This window comes from Hemicordylus capensis, chromosome 2 (assembly GCF_027244095.1).
Source record: "Hemicordylus capensis ecotype Gifberg chromosome 2, rHemCap1.1.pri, whole genome shotgun sequence".
NCBI classification, from domain to species: domain Eukaryota; kingdom Metazoa; phylum Chordata; class Lepidosauria; order Squamata; family Cordylidae; genus Hemicordylus; species Hemicordylus capensis.
In genome coordinates this window covers 413,795,424-413,814,345 of record NC_069658.1, presented here as the reverse complement: position 1 = coordinate 413,814,345, position 18,922 = coordinate 413,795,424, and the positions used below count along the sequence as shown (strand labels likewise).

Below are 18,922 nucleotides of genomic sequence, written 5' to 3'. Positions count from 1 at the left end.
ATTGTTAAAAGTCATTTCAATTAAACAGTAAATGATGAGGATAAACCTATGGTGGGCAATGCCTTACATCAAGCTTATACAATATATGGCCCATGGGCCTTTCGTAGCCCCCTCCCTGACTATTTGTTGGCCTTCAGCAAGCCACTGCCTTTCAGTCTCAGCCCCCGGCTGCAACAGGGGGGATAATAATACTTACTTAGATTGCATTACAATGTACAGCATTTTGCTCTTTGCGCATCATAAATTTGGTGGCATTTCCAACTGATGTGTAAAAAGCTAAACTGGATGGGATTTGGGAATAGGCTCTCCCACTGTTTTTATAACTGCTAATAGCAACCAGAAGGGCAATTTGAGTCACGATTGTGCTGTGGAAGGGGCTAACTTTTCTCCCTATGCCATTTTCCCAAATAAAACCACCTCACAAAGCTGCCATTTGACCCTGAATAGCAAAACATACATATGCTTGCATGATCCTCATATGTCCCCCCCCGCCGTGGTGCAAATAGCTTGTGCAATTTTAATCATAAAAATGGCATGAGGAGAAAGGGTTAATTAATACCCCTTCCCCATCATCACAGTCCCCACCTGAATTGGAGCCCATCCCCCCCATCCCCCATTGATGATATTAATACTTAACATCAGATCCATTAATAAGAATATCTTATTTGGGGATCTCCCATATAACATCTAGTGTAGCCCTAATGCAATTAAATTGAAGGTCTTGGAAATTTAATCCACTTTGGTCATACTGAAAACAAAAGAACTCTACTGGTGTACAACTAAATACTTCAGCTTCAGTGGACTGTGATTCAGGCGGATCATTAAACCGACTGTTTTAGATTATAATATGGAACCTCAGTCAGTAAATATAAGAAGTAGCACACATCTTTCTACGCATTCTGTTAGTTCATGAAAGTTAGAGGTTTCAGATTCTACCAAGTCAAATTCTTCTTTTGGTTACATGTATTTAAATCGAGAGTAACTAGTTTCTTATTATCCCACCCGAATATTTTCAGAATACAGAGATCATTTTTAACAGTTGCCGACTCACCATTATCTTGAGCTTTCAGCTTGCAACCTGGAAAAACAAAGGAAACATCATCAAAGGTGCCAACAGGGGAAAGCATGTATGTTAAGTGGATATGTTCAGTGGTAGTCCTAAACTTACAATGCAAGAGAATCAACAGCAAAACACAATACATCTCGTCGGAGAGCAGACCTGAAATTCCAGAATAAAGCGATGTTCATTAGTTCTGATTGTCCCCTCCTTCAAGGATCTTCAGCCATGAAGAACTTTCAATTTCTTTTCCAAAACTGAAAACCAGGCAGCGAAGCTTCTCTCAGCAGACAAAGCGGGTATGTTTTTCCAGGACTCTAGTACAAACTGGCTAGATATTGGTCAAGTAATCATTCCCATTACTGGAAACTGGAAGTGGCAAACAATGAGGATCTATCTGCTGCAAACAGGCAGATTACTGCTCAGGAAGTGACTGGCCTTTTCCTGAGGGAGCCAGTGAACGCATTTGCTTTGTTCAGTTTCTTAAGGTATATTAAAAACAAGAAGTACTAGTGACATTTTTCCGGTGACCCTGTTCATTATTTTAAAGTCATCCTTCGACTGTATAAAGCTAATTCTTAGAATAGTCTGAATTTCCAGAATACCACCACCTAAAAACGAGTTATGCTATACTACAAGGTATTTCCAGTAGCTCACTTATATATGCTCTTTCTGAACAGTTGTTGTATGAAACTGGATTAAACTTCACACAGGCAGCAATGATGAAGGTGGTTTCAAAACACCCCTTTTCTCCCCCAAAATTTAATCATGGAGAGAGTCAGTGAAGCGTATACATAGGTAGGAGGTGGGCATATTTAATTTAAATCCCATAAATGAAGATGTGTTATTTTAATCATATAGCATGTGTGTGTTTTTCTGTTCATGCAGACTACCACAATCCTAATGATGTTTGTTATGGGCTTTTTTCTTTTGGCCATAGACCATCTCAGCTTCTAGAGTGTAACCTCTTGCACACTAGAAAATGGCAAGTGTGTTATTCCTCAGAGCTGATAAATGTTGAGGTCTAAACACAAATGACACATCTGGGTGTAATGTGGTATCACAGCACAGATTCAGGAAATACAAAACATTAATTTAAGTGTCTCTTGTAAAGGTGGCCTGATTATTCTAGTGAAGTTGTTCCAACTCAGCAATGATGATCCACCTTTCACATAGGATTGCCAGGTCTGGATGGTGGAAAAAGTCTATATCCATCACCAAAAACATGGAAAAGAGGACACTTTTCACCAAAAATGTCTCCATTTTGCATATGTTTATTGGTATTATATATGCATATTGGTATTATATATGCATATTTTGATTTAAAAATGGATAATTTGAGAAGAAATACAGCTCACCACTGTGAAGCTGATGACCAGGGGAGCTGTATGTCTGCGCAGTCTTCCGTCTAGGTGCAGAGTTCTCAAGGCCCCTGCTTCTTAACCGTAAATTCATCTCCTGATTAGGTTTACCACACACACACACACACAATCCTCTGTCCTCCTCCCCACCAGGGTCACCCAGCCTGCTCTCCCCAGCCAGGCCAGCAACGTCACCTCTTGGCTGGAGGTGGGGCAGCCAGCTAGCTACCGAGCCAGCCCCTTTGAATGCTGGTACAGTGGTGCATGCATGGTCTCCCACGCACTTGCTGTTCTCTCTATGACTACATTTATAAATAGCTTTTCAACAGGTTTCAAAATGGTTTTCAAAAACTAAATAAATAAATAAGATGCCCCCTTGTCCCTAAAGGGCTCACAATCTAAATAGAAATGGAGGCTAAAACCAGCATCAGCCACTGCAGGAGTGTCGTATTGGGGTTGGATAGGGCCAGTTGCTCTGCCCATGATAAATAGAAGAGATTCACCACTGTAAAAGGTGCCTTTTTACTCAGTTAAGCAGGGGTGAGTTAGTTAGCTAACTGATAACTTCTCACTGCCACGCACACCACATCAAGGAAGCCAGCTGCACCTGCCGGGCCCACCTATCTGTGCTCCTGCATCATGTGGCTCTGCAACCTGCCACTGAAGCAGGACCTCCACTCTGGCTTCCCCACTGGATGGATGGTCAGAAGTAGACAGAGAGGAAGAGAAGCTGCTCCTGAGCGCAAAGAACTTCGGACACCCCAACCCATGCAAAAAAAGTCATTTGCTCTCCCAAATAGCTGCCTATCCTCTACAACAGTCCCTAGCTGGCAATTCTACTTCCACAGGCCAAACTAGTTGCTATTGTTCAAGCCTACAACTATTCATAAGTATCACAGTGATAATGCTTGTGAAGCAAAACACCCCCTGCCTGAACCAATCCTGTGGAAGATCTTATTTTGATGTTGAATCAAGTGAATGGAAAAAAGACCATCATTTTGCTTTGTGTCCTGGACCTAGACTACAGGAACAGTGCTCTAGATTTGTAACATTTGTAGCAAGTGAAACCACTATCTTTTGCTCATAAATATTTCCCTCTATTCTTTCCCTCATGCAGCACAGGGCCTAGATCAGTGCATGTTTGTTTTAGTTGAAATAATTTTTTCCACAGGCCCTGCTAAAGGCCTGTGTACTATCATTCCCCAGGTACTCCAAATTCATTTTCAGAGACTAGGCACAAAGTTTCAAGTCAACCTCTTTAAACTTATCTTTAAAATCTCTTTTAAATAAAGAAATAAAAGTTGGTGGCAAGGAAACAAGAGAAGGGTGGGATAAAAACTTAAAGAACAAAGGGGATTTGTCAAACTTGTTCAAAAAAGTTATCTGGAGCAGTAGTATTCTCACATAAGGGCATTATATTCTGTGGGTTTTGTTTTGGGTAGAAAGGACAAGGTGTTAAGAACAGGGGGGCAACCCTAAACATGGTATTCATGTTAATGGTTTTCTTATTGCTTTTCAGTCTCTCTGCCATGTATTTAATAATAATAATAATAATAATAATAATAATAATAATAATAATAATAATAATAATAATAATATTCCCCAGTGAGGCACTACCTTGGCGTGGTTGTGGGGCTTGTGTGCTCTGAGGAAGGTGAGAGCTATGCCAGAGGTCCAACCATACTGGACAGGTCTCACCAGAGGAGCCAGACAAAGAGTGCCTCTCCCATCAACAATATAGTGAGATGTAACTTTAATAAATCTATACTGGATCAGTTGTCGCCCGGGTCAACAAGGACCGCGCCAGGTGCTGTAGACCCTGAACATCTGGTGGCAAGTGGGCAACAGGACTCAGGATCTTCAGTTGAGCAACCAGGGCTGAAGACAGCAAAGTTACTGGAAGAAACGTCGCTTAACCAAAAAAATATACAAAAAATGCCAACAAGGAAATAATGATCTGCTATTACAAGTCTAGTCCAACTAGAAGAGGTTATTTAAAAAGAATGTACCAAATTTGGAAAGAGAAGCATCCAGATACAGAAATAACAGAACAAAGGCTAGCAGACCAGAGAAGATTCATAATAAGAAATAAAGTATTCACAGGAGTTGAGCTGGAAGAACTGCAAAGAGCAACACAGGCTCAAGACATGGAAGAAGAATTACCACCAACTGAAGCAGTTGCTCAGGCGCAGATGGAGGAGGTGTTGGAAATAGAGGATACCACCGTTGCTGAACTGTTTCAAAATCAAAACCAGGCAACCTCCCCGTTGCCTTCAACTCAAAAACCCAAATGCCGTTTAACAGAAAAGCAACAAGAACTAAAGCAAAAAAAAACTGAGCACATGAACCAAACAACCACCAGGGTTCGACTTCCCGCTCTAAAAACAGTTGCCAAAAAACAACTTGCTCAGGCATTAAAAGATGTCAATGCTGCACTTGCAGAAATAACAACCAATAATTTGCAAGAAACAAACCAACTAATGTACAGTGCAGGAACAATAACAACACAAGAACTCAGATATAAGATCAGTGGACCTGTAAAAAAAGAAAGCAGTACATCACCTAAATGGAAGATTAGATTAGAAAATAAAATCTCCAGGCTCAGATCAGATGCTAGTAAACTGAAAGATATGAAAGACAAGAAGCTGAAGAATGAAAACACCAAACAGTATCTGATCCAAAAATACCACCTAGATTCAAGGAAAATTAGAGAAGTCCTGGAAATAATAAAGCAGCAAATAACAGCAGTGTCAAAGAAGATTAGCAGATACGAAGCCAGAATCACACAACACAGGCAGAATCTCCAATTCCAGTTGAATCAGAGACGTTTCTAGCAAAGCATAGAAGGAGAAACTGCAAGAAACATAGAAACACCAAATAAAGAAGAAACAGTGCAATTCTGGGGGAAATTATGGGACAATCCAATAGAATATAATAAAAAAGCAGGCTGGATGAAAGAGGTCAAAAAATGTAACCAACAAATGCAAGATCTAATAATAACAGCAGAATAAATAAGTGAAAGAGCAAAGAAAATTAAAAATTGGACTGCGCCAGGCGACGATGAACTGCATGGCTTTTGGCTTAAACACCTAACAAGCCTTCATAAACAACTATCAAAACAGTTCAATCACATTTTGCAAGGAGGTGATATTGAACAATGGCTAACAACTGGGAAAACTCATCTCATCATGAAAGACCCAGCAAAAGGTGCAGTTCCAAGTAATTATAGACCAATAACCTGTCTGCCAACCATGCTCAAATTATTAACTGGAATAATAGCAGATGAAGTGATGCAACACTTATTAACTAACAAACAGCTTCCAGTTGAACAGAAAGGAAATTGCCCGAACTCCAGAGGCACAAAAGACCAGCTGCTGATTGACAAAATGATTTTAGAAAATTGCAAGAGAAGAAAAACCAATCTAAGTGTTGCATGGATTGACTACAAGAAAGCCTTCGATTCATTGCCTCACACATGGATACTAAAATGTTTAGGAACAACTGGTGTCAGCAAAAACATTCAGATATTTATTTTAAAAGCCATGAGCATGTGGAGTACACAGTTAACAATCAATGGCAAGACACTTGAACAGGTTAGCATTAGAAGAGGCATTTTCCAAGGCGACTCACTATCGCCTCTGTTGTTTGTAATCGCCATGACCCCACTTTCACAAATACTAAACAAAACAGCCCTTGGATACCAAACATCTAAAACATCAAGTAAAATCAACCATCTGCTGTACATGGACGATCTGAAGTTGTATGGAAAGTCCCAGTCAGAAATTGAATCACTGCTAAACACTGTCCGTATATTCAGTAGCGATATAGCAATGGAGTTTGGACTAGACAAGTGTGCTGCATTAATAATGAAAAGAGGAAAAATAAGAAAAACAGAAGGAATAGAACTGCCCAATGGAAGCAAGATCAAGAACCTGGAAGAGAAAGAACCTTACAAATACTTGGGCATTCTCCAGGCTGATAATATTGCACACACTGAAGTTAAAAGAAAAATTGGAAGTGAATACATCAGGAGAGTTAGAAAAATCCTAAAGTCCAAACTCAATGGCAGGAACACCATACAAGCCATAAACACCTGGGCTATACCTGTTATCAGATACACTGCAGGAATAATAGACTGGACCCAGGCAGAGCGAGAGACGCTAGATCGTTAGACCAGGAAAATAATGACCATCAATTATGCTTTGCACCCCCGCAGTGATGTCGATAGGTGATACCTCCCTCGCAGTTCAGGTAGAAGAGGAATGCTGTAAGTCCATTAAACAGTAGAAGAGGAGAAAAGAGGCCTTGAAGAATATATAAGGGACAGTGAAGAAGATGCACTTCAAATGGTCAATAACGAGAAACTATTCAACACCAATGAAACAAAGCAGGCCTACAAGAAAGAACAAGTCAAGAACAGAGCAGAAAAATGGAGAAATAAGCCCCTGCATGGTCAATATTTGCACAATATAAGTGGAAAATCAGACATCACCAAGACCTGGCAATGGCTTAAGAATGGCAACTTGAAGAAAGAAACAGAGGGTTTAATACTGGCTGCACAAGAACAGGCACTAAGAACAAATGCAATAAGAGCAAAAGTCGAAAAATCCACAACAAACAGCAAGTGCCGCCTTTGTAAAGAAGCAGATGAAACAGTCGACCACCTAATCAGCTGTTGTAAAAAGATCGCACAGACTGACTACAAACAAAGGCATGACAAGGTAGCAGGGGTGATATACTGGAACATCTGCAAAAAATACAAGCTACCTGTAGCCAAGAATTGGTGGGACCATAACATTGAAAAGGTTGAAGAAAATGAAGATGTAAAAATATTATGGGACTTCCGACTACAAACAGACAAACATCTGCCACACAATACACCAGATATAACTGTAGTTGAGAAGAAAGAAAAACAAGTGAAAATAATCGACATAGCAATACCAGGGGATAGCAGAATAGAAGAAAAAGAAATAGAAAAAATCACAAAATACAAAGATCTACAAATTGAAATTGAAAGGCTGTGGCAGAAAAAGACCAAAATAATCCCAGTGGTAATTGGCGCCCTGGGTGCAGTTCCAAAAGACCTTGAAGAGCACCTCAACACCATAGGGGCCACAGAAATCACCATCAGCCAATTACAAAAAGCAGCTTTACTGGGAACAGCCTATATTTTGCGACGATATCTATAATAACCAACAGTATTGGTGATAAAATTCAGCCATCCCAGGTCCTTGGGAAGGACTCGATGTCTGGATAAAACATACCAGTCAATAACACCTGTCTGACTGTGTAAACAAGAAATAATAATAATAATTCGATTTCTATACCGCCCTTCCAAAAATGGCTCAGGGTGGTTTACATAGAGAAATAATAAATAAATAAATAAGATGGATCCCTGTCCCCAAAGGGCTCACAATCTAAAAGAAACATAAGATAGACACCAACAACAGTCACTGGAAGTACTGTGCTGGGGATCAATAGGGCCAGTTACTGTCCCCCTTCTAAATAAAGAGAATCACCATGGTAAAAGGTGCCTCTTTGCCAAGTTAGCAGGGGGTAACTTTACCATTTATGGAACATAAATAAAGAAAATACTGAGACAATAAGGGGGATCCAACATCCAGATCATACAATACAGTGAGAACAGACAAATTGTTGTGGATTTGTCCTCAAGATCCAACTGTGTGCTCAGTGGTGTTAGAGATAGGCATTTGTTGTATTTGATCTAATAATCTGTTTATCTTTTGTTATTTAGATGTTTGTCCCAGTGGGGATCTGTAGAGAATGTGGAGGGTGGAGTCAGAAAGAAAGGAGGAAATTGGGTTGTTTTCTTAATACAGTTCTTCGTGAGAACTACCAGGGGCGGAGCCACATTGGGCCAATGGGTTCAAAGAACCCGGGCAGCTGATCAATCAGGGGCCGCGAGAGCAGCCCCGACACACACCCTGCATCTGACGTCAGACGTGGGGAGGCTGGTTTAGCTTCCGAGCGGGGGCCGTGCAGCCATTTCCTGCAGGGAAGAGCCGCTCCTGGGCTGTGCTGCAAAAGCAGAGCCAACCTTCGTTTAACTGCCGAAGGGGCCGCACGGATGCTGTTGGACTACAACTTCCATCATCCCAAATACAATAGCCAGCCATTGTGGCTGATAGGAGTTGTTGTCTAACAACATCTGGGGCCCAAGTTGAACCCCTGGAACAGGGTGGCAACACAGGACCAAAGTGCAATTTTCCTGTCACTGACAAGGTGGGGGAAGCTGTGCCTGCTGAATTTCTCTTTACTCATATTTATTTATTTAACATATTTTTATACCACCCAAAACCTGCATCTCTGGGAGGTTTACAACAAAGCAAAACAGAAAAAGTTAAAACATTATTTTTATTTATTTATTTTATTAAACTTCTATACCGCCCAAACTTTTGTCTCTAGGTGGTTAACATAAAAACAATTAAAACACACACACACACACACACATATTTTTTAAAGCAACAATTTAAAAACAGCCTAAAAATTAAAAACAGACAATTTTTAAAAGCTGATAAATCTTGGGTGAAAAGATGGGTTTTCAGGTGTTTTTTAAAGATTGCCAGAGTTGGGGAGGATCGCATCTCAGCAGGGAACGAATTCCACAATCTCGGGGCAGCAACCGAGAAGGCCCGTCTCTGTGTAGCCACCAGACGAGTTGGCAGTAACTGGAGACGGACCTCCTCACATGACCTCAATGGGTGGTGGGGCTCATAGTGAAGAAGACACTCTCTTAAATACCCAGGGCCTAAGCCATTTAACGCTTTATACAACTAGCACTTTGTATTTATATTTTATACAACTAGCACTTTGTATTGTATATAACTAGCACTTTGTAGGCTTTATACAACTAGCACTTTGTATTTTGCCCAGAAACCTATTGGCAGCCAATGAAGCTCCATCAGTAGAGGAGTAATGTGGTCTCTCCGAGATGACCCAGAGACCAGCCTGGCTGCCGCATTCTGAACCAACTGGAGTTTCTGGACTACATACAAAGGCAGCCCCATGTAGAGCGCATTACAAAAGTCAAGTCTGGAGGTTACCAACAAATGTACCACTGTTTTGAGGTCATTGATCTCGAGAAATGGGCGGAGCTGGCGTATCAGCCGGAGCTGATAGAAAGCACCTCTGGCCACCACCTCAACCTGAGAAATCAAGGAGAGGTGTGGATCCAGAAGTACTCCCAGACTGCGAACCTGTTCCTTTTGGGGAAGAGTGACCCCATCAAGAATAGGTAGATCAAAATCATCTCTGGAGTTCTGACCCCGCACAATAAGTACCTCCATCTTTTCTGGATTCAGCTTCAGTTTATTCTCCCTCATTCAGCCCATTACTACTTCCAGGCAGGCATTTAGAGAGGATATGCCAACTCCTGAAGAAGTTGGTATGGAGAAGTAGATCTGGGTGTCATCAGCGTACTGGTAACACCCAGCTCCAAATCCCCAGATGATCTCTCCCAGCGGTTTCATGTAGATGTTAAAAAGCATTGGAGAAAGTATGGAGCCTTGAGGGACACCATACTTAAGCTCAGTTCTCGAAGAGCAACAGTCTCCAATCGACCATCTGGAATCTGTCCGAGAGGTAGGAGCAGAGCCACTGTAAAACAGTGCCTCCCACCCCCAACCCCCTCAGACACTCCAGAAGGATACTATGGTTGATAGTATCGAAAGCCGCCGAGAGATCCAAAAGGACCAACAGAGTCACACTTCCTCTGTCAATTCCCAATTGGAGATAATCTATCAGGCCGACCAAGGCAGTCTCCACCCTGTAACCCACCTGAAAACCAGTTTGAAATGGGTCTAGATAATCACTTTCCTCCAAGACCGCTTGGAGCTTAGAGGCCACCACCTTCTCAATTACCTTGCCCAGCCACAGGAAGTTGTAAACAGGCCTTTAATTGATCAACTTTGAGGGATCTAATGCAGGCTACTTTAGAAGAGGTCTAATGATTGCCTCCTTAAGACAAGGAGGCATCCTGCCCTCCCTCAGAGAAGCATTTATGTTTTCCACCAGGCTGTCTATAACAGCCTCCCTGCTAGATTGAACAAGCCATGTTGGACAAGGGTCAAGAGAACAAGTGGTAGGCCTCACTGATCCAAGCAGCTTGTCCACATCCTCAGGAGTCACAAACTGAAACTGATCCAGTTGAATCACATAAGAGGAGTTGCTGGCCACCTCTAGTTTAGACATCAAATTAACCATGGAGTCTCCATCTAGATCGCCCCAAATCCAAGATATTTTATCTGCAAAAAACTCTTTAAACACGTCACAGCGGGTAACTGATGACTCCAAATTCTGGTTCGGGGGGGGGGCAGATACTAGTCTCCTCACAACCCTGAACAACTCAGCTGGGTGTGAACTCGCAGAGGCAATATGGGCAGAAAAGAAACACTTCTTTGCAGTAAGTATTGCCTGAGCATAGATCTTTAAATGTGCTCTATGTCGTAGTCTGTCGGATTCAAGTCGAGTCTTTCTCCACTTGCGCTCCAGTCGCCTACCTTGCTGCTTCAGCCCCCGCAGATCTTCTGTATACCAAGGGGCCTGTTTTGAAACGGATCGGAGGGGATGCTTGGGGGCAAAAATGTCTACTGCCCTGGTGAGCAAGTTGTTCCAATTCTCAACCAGGGCATCAACAGGATCACCAGCAGAGCCAACACTGAATCCCTCCAAGACTTCTTGAAATCTTACTGGATCCAATAACCTCTTCGGGCAGACCATTCTAATAGGCCCCTCACCCCTGCAGAGGTGGGAAGTAGTTGTAGGTCCAACCTTAACCAGATGGTGGTCTGTCCATGACAATGGGGAGATCAAAGGAGTCTCCACCCACAGAACTCCACCCTGATCAGAGTAGAAGACCAAATCAAGCGTGTGACCTACAATATGCTATGGTCCAGAGACCGCTTGGGATAGGCCCATAGTTGTCATGGCTGCTATGAACTCCTGAGCTGCTCCGGACAAATTGGTCCCAAAATGAACATTGAAGTCCCCCAGCACCAAAAGTCTGTGAGACTTCAACGCGAGCTCCGTGACCAAGTCCATGAGCTCAGTAAGGGATTCCGTTGGGCAACGGGGCGATCGGTGCACCAACAGAAGTCCCAATCTATCCCTGGCCCCAAACCTAAGTACACACATTCACTATGGTCTGCACATTCAAATCAACCCTAACAGGGACCCTGGTGAGGGAGATGTTATCCTTATAGACCACAGCCACTCCACCTTCCCGCCCACATCCCCTCACCTGCTCCTCTACAGGATATCCTGAAGGGAGAAGCTGGGACCAGACTGGACCACTAGCCTTCCCCAACCAAGTCTCAGTAATACATACCAGGTCTGCTCCTTCATCCATAATCAAATCATGGATGAGCTCAGGCTTATTTTGGACTGACTTGGCATTGCAGAGGAGCAAGGTGAGTCTATGTGGGTTGTTGGCAGTGCTTCTCGAGGTCAAAGAGCTGGTAGGACAGCCGGAAGGGGAGACAGCTAATAAATTTCTGACTACCCTTCCCCTGGTATGGCCTGCTGACCTGCCAGTGTTTCTTCTTCTATTCCCCACCACCACCGGAATAGCTACCCCATAGTCAATGAAGGCGCCCCCTGTTTCCTCATCTCTAGACGAACCCAAACACATTGCAGCAACTTCAACTCAATTCTCAAACAGCTAAAACCGATAAAACAGAAGCCCTCTAGCCCTCGCCCTCCCGCAAAGTGACTCCCCCAAAGGGGCGACCCCCTTTGGAGTCGCCCCTTCGGTGGCGACCCCACAGCCACAAGCAGCCTCCTATAAAGCTCAAAACTGAGCAGATGACCTGAGGAACAGCTGAGTCACTCAGGGGCTGGTCCCAGTCCTGCACTCACCCCCCACACACTCCCAACAGATGTTACCTACAGGCAGCAGCCCCACAGGGGAAGCAGGAGTAGGCAGGCAACAGCAGAAGGAGCCCCCAAGACCCACCTGGTCTCTCATTAACTAACATTAGTTAAAACAAAATAGCAGGAAAAAGTTAAAACATTACAACAATTTAAAATTTTTAAAACAATATTTTAAAACAGTGTTAAAACAATATATAATTAAAAGCCTGGATGAGCAGATGCATCTTTAAAGACATTTTCAAAGCTATCAAAGATGGGGAGGCTCTTATTTCAGCAGGGAGCACCTTCCAAAGCTTTGGGGCAGCAGCAGAGAAGGCCCGTCCCCGAGTAGCCACCAGACAAGCCAGTGGCAACTGCAGACGGACCTCTCCTGATGGTCTCAATGGGCGGTGGGGGTCATGACAAAGAGGACATTCTCTTAGATACTCAGGGCCCAAGCTGTTTTGGGCTTTATAGGTTATAATCAGCACCTTGTATTTTTTGCCCAGAAACCTATCGGCAGCCAATGTAGTTCTTTCAATACAGGAGTAACATGGTCTCTCCAAGATGACCCAGAGACCAACCTGGCTGCTGTATTCTGGACTAACTGTAGCTTCCGGACTGCATACAAGGGCAGCCCCACATAGAGCACATTACAGTAATCCAGTCTGGATGTTACCAGTAAATGTGCTGAGGTCGTTTATCTCATGAAACGGATGCAGCTGGCATATCATCTGAAGCTGATAGAAGGCACTTCTAGCCACTGCCTCAACCTGGGACACCAGGGAGAGGCTTGGATCCAGAAGCACCCCCAGGCTCTGTACCTATTCCTCCCAGGGAAGTGTGACCCCATCCGGAACAGGCAGATCAAACTCATCTCCCGAGTCTTGATCCCACACAATGAGTACCTCCGTCTTATCTGGATTCAGTCTCAGTTTTTTATCCCTCATCCAGCCCATCACCGCCTCCAGGCAGGCATTTAGGGAGGTTATGCCCTCTCCTGATGATGTTGACATGGAGAAATAGACTTAGGACATGGAGAAATAGAAGGGCAATGAATCTTATCTCTTTTCATATTATGATCCTATCAAACTACACCTGCCTAGACTAAAGTCGGAAGGAAACATTCCATTTTCCAGATTAAAAATATGCTCTATCCTGCATGGAATACAGGGACATGCCAATTCTCCATAAGAGGAAAACAAACAGGCCTGCACTCTGCCAAGCAGTGTTGTATTGTATTATGTGGACCTGGATTAATATTTTGCTATAGTAATTACACATCAAAATTAACATAACTGAAAGCTAGGGAAGATAGCAAACTGGGTCCCAAATTATGACTCAACAAAAGCAGCTGCCAGATAAAAACTGATCTCTTTGCCTGCTTTTCAGAGATTAGATTCCACTTAACACTATTATGGCAAACATACAGTAACTTCAGTTAATTTTGCTTTGCACAAACAACTATTGACATATCATACTGGGCTATGCAGTGCTGGTTGGCCAGTAAGGACTCACTGAGGGGGTGAGACATAAATCAGGGTCACCAAGCCAAGGTCAGAATCTCGGTGGTCAGGTCTAAATGAGAGCATGATAACACAAGTCCAGGCATAGTCCAAGGTCAGAAACCAGATGATCAAGTTCACACAAGCCAAGATTTCTACAAAAGAGCAAGATAACACACAAGGGTCAGGCTGAGAAGTAGATCACAGAGTTGCTTCTGCAACTGTTCCTTCCAGATTGAGACCAAGTCCTTAAGTAGGTCTGCCCCAGTATCCCAGTCTCAGGCTCCTCCCTCTGCTTCCAGAGTTTAGCAACAAGCCTTGGGCCTGGAACAGTGCTTATGCACATTTGTAGAATGCCTTTCCCTCACAATCCCTCTTATCTGGGAATGGCACAGTTTCCTCATAAGTGAGCAACTTTCTGGCTGTCTGGAACCCTTTTATTACAAATTAATCATTAATTCTCACCATTCTTTCAAGATGCTAAGAGAAGAGCTTGCCTGTTGTATGTACCTCCTGGGTACAGAGGCCCATCTGTACCCTCCTGTAGCGGACTAAAGCCTTTGTCTCAGAGCTAGCTCATGTGAGGGGAAAGAAATGCCGAGCCATCCCTGGTGAGTGCCCTGGGTGGGCTTCTCCTACAACCTTTCTATATTTCCGGTAGATTTAAAATGTTGCCACCAAGCACCCTAAAACTTGCAGAGAATTGGACCAATGGATTGGGTGCTTTAATCCAAGATCCCTCTGTAACTGATTATTTGACAAATATAAAAATCTGCTCCCCCTTGCTAATAGGCAAGAATAAACCAATTGTTCTCCCAGGCCTGCTGCCTGTCCATGAAGTTAAATTGTTGATTTGGCCAAGCTCTTCTGGAGACACGTTTGCACAAGAGAAAAGCCCCCACTTCCTCCTGCTTGGTCTATAACCATCCATGGAGGCTTGGAAGAGAACAAAGGGGTTAAAAAAATATTCAAAAGGCTATAAAAATAGGTTGTCTTAAGCTTCAGTTTTAGGTTGTATTTAAGAACGCTTAAATTGTTACAGAGTCCTTTTCAGTGACTACAAACTGGTTCCATCTTAGGCTTTTGGTTGGTTAGATAAACTTAAAAAGTTGGTTTACAAGAATATTTCAACAGCATCCCAAATGATACTGGGGTGGCATGCAGCAGGGGCGTAACTCGGTTGGAGTGGGCCCTGAGACAAGATTCTTAAATGCACCCCCCCCCCGCCATCACCACTTACCTCTCCTTCCTCTGGCCCGATGTCTCTGCTAACTATCCTAACTAGTTGCAAGGTATAGATAACACGAAAGCAGAACCAACTAATACAACAACAGAACAAGAACTTTAATCATTGCACATATCCCAGTTACAAGGTGTGCATAACAGATCCAACTTAAAATAGTATCAAATGAAGCACAGTAATCATTGCACACATCCCAACAAAAGTTTTAAAAGTTACAAAAGTGTGCGTAACAGACCCAACTAAAAACGGTATCAATTTAAGAACAGTAAACATTGCACACATCCCAACAAAAGTTTAAGGGTATGAATGACAGAACCAACTATTCCAACTGTATCAATCAAGAGCATAACATTGCACATATCCTAACCAAGACATCTCACACCACCATCCAGTACTTAATGCATTGGCTTCTTTCATGATTTAACTTCAGCAAAGTTGTCTATCGTCTTTTGTATATCCAGTTTCTTTGCTCTTTCGTTTTCAATAGATAGCAGAGCAAGGCCACTGAGTCTTTCCTGAGACATGGAACTCCTCAGATAGTTTTTTATGAGCTTCAGTTTTGAGAATGATCTCTCAGAAGATGCCACTGTTACTGGTAGAGTGAGGAAAAGTATATATGCAGTGCAGACATCAGGGTAACTGATGCAAAGGCCACAATTGTCAATCATCAGCAGTTCAGCAACTTCCTTTATAGTTGTTGTTTTTTTAATTTCTTCTTTCAATAAATCTCTTAACTGTATTAAGTGTCTTGGAAAAGAGGTAGTCAAGTCTGTGTCATATTTTGTGACCATAAGTTCTCCTGCTTCAAGTAAGTCCTCATCAGTTGCTGTTGCCAGTGTTGATGGGTGAAGGACATTGAAGGTAGTGACGACTTCATGTAGGCCCTCAAAACGTAGTTTCAACTGTGAGGAAGCTATGTCCAGCACACAGAGGAACACATTTACTCTGAAACTGTCCTCTGCATTTGTTAGCCTTTGATCCTCACATAGCTCATCATGAAACCTCGTCACCTTTCGCACGCATTGCTCCTCAAACACCTGGGATATTCCCCACTTTTCTGACATTTTTGCTGCAGTTTTGCGGAGGGAGTCATACTTATTTCTGCTCTCTTGCAAATTAGTGTGAATGGTTTGGAGATAGGTTGCTGCTTTGCTGAGGTCAGTTTGTGGCGACTGCAGCAATTTTGAAACAGTATTAACAGGTTCTAAAATGTTAGAGAGCAGCACAATGAGGAAGACAAACTGGAACTTCTCCATTTTGGATTTCAGAGCTTTGGCTTCTGTGGTTTCCTCTTTTTTCTTGCTTAGGAGAATTATTTCAGTAAGCACTTTGAGAATATCTGTGAAACGGCACTGAATTGCTACTAGAGCCTCGTGACGTGAAGACCATCTGGTTGGACAAAGTTTCCTCAGTATTGTTTTTGATTGAAATGTTAAGAGAGATAGTGTGTGCCAGCGTTTAATGCTGTGTGCAAAAAAGATGTAGATTCTTTCCACAACTCCAAAGAAGTTCCTTACCTCTGGAACATTGGACATAGCATCATGCAGAACTAGGTTCAAGTTGTGAGCAGCACAATGAACATAAATTGCCTTTGGTTGTAAAGCTTGAATTCTAGCTTGCACACCACTGTAGACACCACTCATGGTTGCAGCTCCATCGTAACCTTGGCCTCGCAATTTTAGGATGTCCAGTTTATTGCTTTCCATAGCATTCAGAATACTTTGCGTGAAGCCAGATGCAGTCTGATCCTCCACCACCAGAAAGCCCAAGAATGATTCATGTATTTTTATTTCAACTGGCTGATCCTTTTCGTTGGTCTCAACAGAAACGAAGCGGACTACCTGGCTGAGCTGATCTGTCTTGCCAGCATCCTGCGTTGTGTCTATGATGACGGAGAAAAATGCAGCTGTGTTGGCATCCTTTATTATTTCTTCTTTGATGCTTTGTGAGAGTATATTAATCAGTTCATTTTGAACAGCAGGACTCAGGTACTTTATGTGTCGCTCTGGAATATTTAGCAACTGTTGCAATACAGGATCATATTTTGCAATTATTGTGATGATGGAGAGAAAATTTCCACGGTTTCCACCAGAGCTCACATCTTCCCTGTGACCTCTAAATGCCAGGTTGGACATAGCCAGGGTCAATGTGACACTGATGATTCTATCAAGTACTTGCCTCCAGAAGTTTGCCTCTTTCATAATAGCAGCTTCTGCTTCTGCTGACACTGTTTTTTTCAGCTGCCAGTGATCCAGAACAGTGCTACACTCCTGATGGCCAACACCACCTTCATGGAGTTCTATCTTCCTACCTAGATTATACCAATCACAAACTCCTTTCACCCATGCTCCCTCTCTGTCCTGAGAAAAAAGCCAGCATGGTTGACAGTAGGCTTTGTCTGAAGTTGGCGAGTAGCACAGCCATTTCCGCTGCAGTTTTAAGCCACTTTTACTCAATCCTGAATAAAAAACTTTTGAGAAACGTCTGTTTGTCTGGCTGTGCCGTGGAAATGGACCTGGTGGTTGGCATGGCCCATTTGAGATAATAAAGCTCTTTTCATCTGTAGTAAGGGGTTCACTGAAGAGTGCTTTGTCAGTAGGAAATTCTTTGGAGATCAAATCAACATTGAATTTCTTACCAACACATTCTCTTGTCTCTCCTTCATGTCCTTTCATTTGAATGTCTTCACCTTGCTCAGTAGGTAGTGACTGCTGTGCTGTCACATCTGCTGCAAGTTCACTTTGTTCCTTCTCTACAGGACGTGTTCCAGTGCAGATTGCACTCACTGTTGCCGTTTCTGCTGTCTGAGTCACCTTATCTTCCTCCATTGAAGTGCCTTGGCTGGTATTCGTGAAAAATGATGTGATCTTGGGCAGCTTGGCCTCCTCTGCTAGCCTTGCTTTCTTCAACCCACGTTTTTGAGCACCACTCATCTTTTTTTTTTTTTAATGGGGCCTGGCTGGCACTTGGAGTTTCTATTTCTAGTGTAAGTAAAATAGGAAGAATCACTAGCCTACTCAGCAATATCTCACCAGAGACCAGCCTTTGCAACACAACTGCCGTGCAGAACAGCATCATAGGTTACATGAGCCACATACATTTCTTCCCCCAGGCCCAAAGAAGTAGATAAGGGAGACACTTAAAAGAGGCAAGCAACAGAGACAGGCAAAGTCAACCCTGCACCAGAGACTAGCCTTTGCATTGCAACACAAAGCGGGGACCATGCGGGTGGGGAGAAGAGGAGACTTGGCTGGGGACCATGTGGGCGGGGGAGGGGGAAGGAGACCAGAGGACCATGCAGGCGGGTGGGCAGAGAACAGGCTGGGAGGGGAAAAAACCCCAACTGCATTGCATTAGCCCCACCACACACATTTCCCCTCGCCCTCCTCACTGTTCTCCTAACTAACCTGAGGACTGCTCCTGCTCCTGCCGCTCGTTCTCCATGCCTAGTTAGGACAGTTGCTGTTGCTTTTTTTGTTCACTGTTTCCGAGCAGTTTGTTTGCAGGTCAGGAGTCCGCTTGCTTGCTCAGCCGGTGCGTTCTCCAGGCAGCCAGCTGATAATCATGTGACTCTCTCCACATGACCACCACAGCCAGCCAATGGATGGGGTAGGAGCTGGGTGGGGGAGAGCCTCTGAGGGGCCCCACCAAGGGTGGACTCGCAACAAACAACAATGGAAATAGCAGGAAATGACTTCAAAAGGAAGATCGGGTAGGCACTGGGTGGGGGGAAGCCTCTGAGGGGCCCCTCAGCGTTTGACTCACGGAGAGAAACAACAAGCAAATAGCGCCAGAACAAGGAGGAGAATTTTTTTAAAAATAACTTCAAAAGGAAGATCGGGTGGGGGAGAGCCTCTGAGGGCCCCCCCCCATGGCGGGGGGACCC

The 18,922-nt window shown here is 43.4% G+C and overlaps 2 protein-coding genes across 3 annotated transcripts in view; both read right to left on the bottom strand.

The window, feature by feature from the left end:
- LOC128343238 (platelet endothelial cell adhesion molecule-like) overlaps positions 1 to 2,199 on the bottom strand; it is a 76,065-nt gene extending 73,866 nt beyond the window's left edge. Inside the window, exons 1-2 of one of the 2 annotated variants that reach the window (XM_053291967.1) lie at positions 1,169 to 2,199; positions 1,052 to 1,078 (exon numbers count right to left, since the gene is read on the bottom strand). In XM_053291967.1, coding sequence (XP_053147942.1) covers positions 1,052 to 1,078; positions 1,169 to 1,202 — 61 coding nt within the window. In that variant the 5' untranslated portion in view covers positions 1,203 to 2,199. The remainder of the gene's footprint in view (positions 1 to 1,051; positions 1,079 to 1,168) is intronic. The other variant, XM_053291969.1, reaches the window with a different exon arrangement.
- A 12,923-nt stretch (positions 2,200 to 15,122) lies between these two features.
- On the bottom strand, positions 15,123 to 18,475 carry LOC128346681 (zinc finger MYM-type protein 1-like). The gene is made up of 2 exons (XM_053300208.1): positions 18,444 to 18,475; positions 15,123 to 18,017 (listed from the first exon to the last, which is right to left on the bottom strand). The coding sequence occupies exon 2, from the start codon at positions 17,967 to 17,969 to the stop codon at positions 15,450 to 15,452; it is 2,520 nt and encodes an 839-aa protein (XP_053156183.1). The 5' UTR covers positions 17,970 to 18,017; positions 18,444 to 18,475; the 3' UTR covers positions 15,123 to 15,449.
- Positions 18,476 to 18,922: the final 447 nt, after the last annotated feature.

Excerpts from the sequence above, each read along its gene's own strand:
- LOC128346681 (XM_053300208.1), bottom strand. The coding sequence starts at position 17,969 with ATGAGTGGTGCTCAAAAACGTGGGTTGAAGAAAGCAAGGCTAGCAGAG.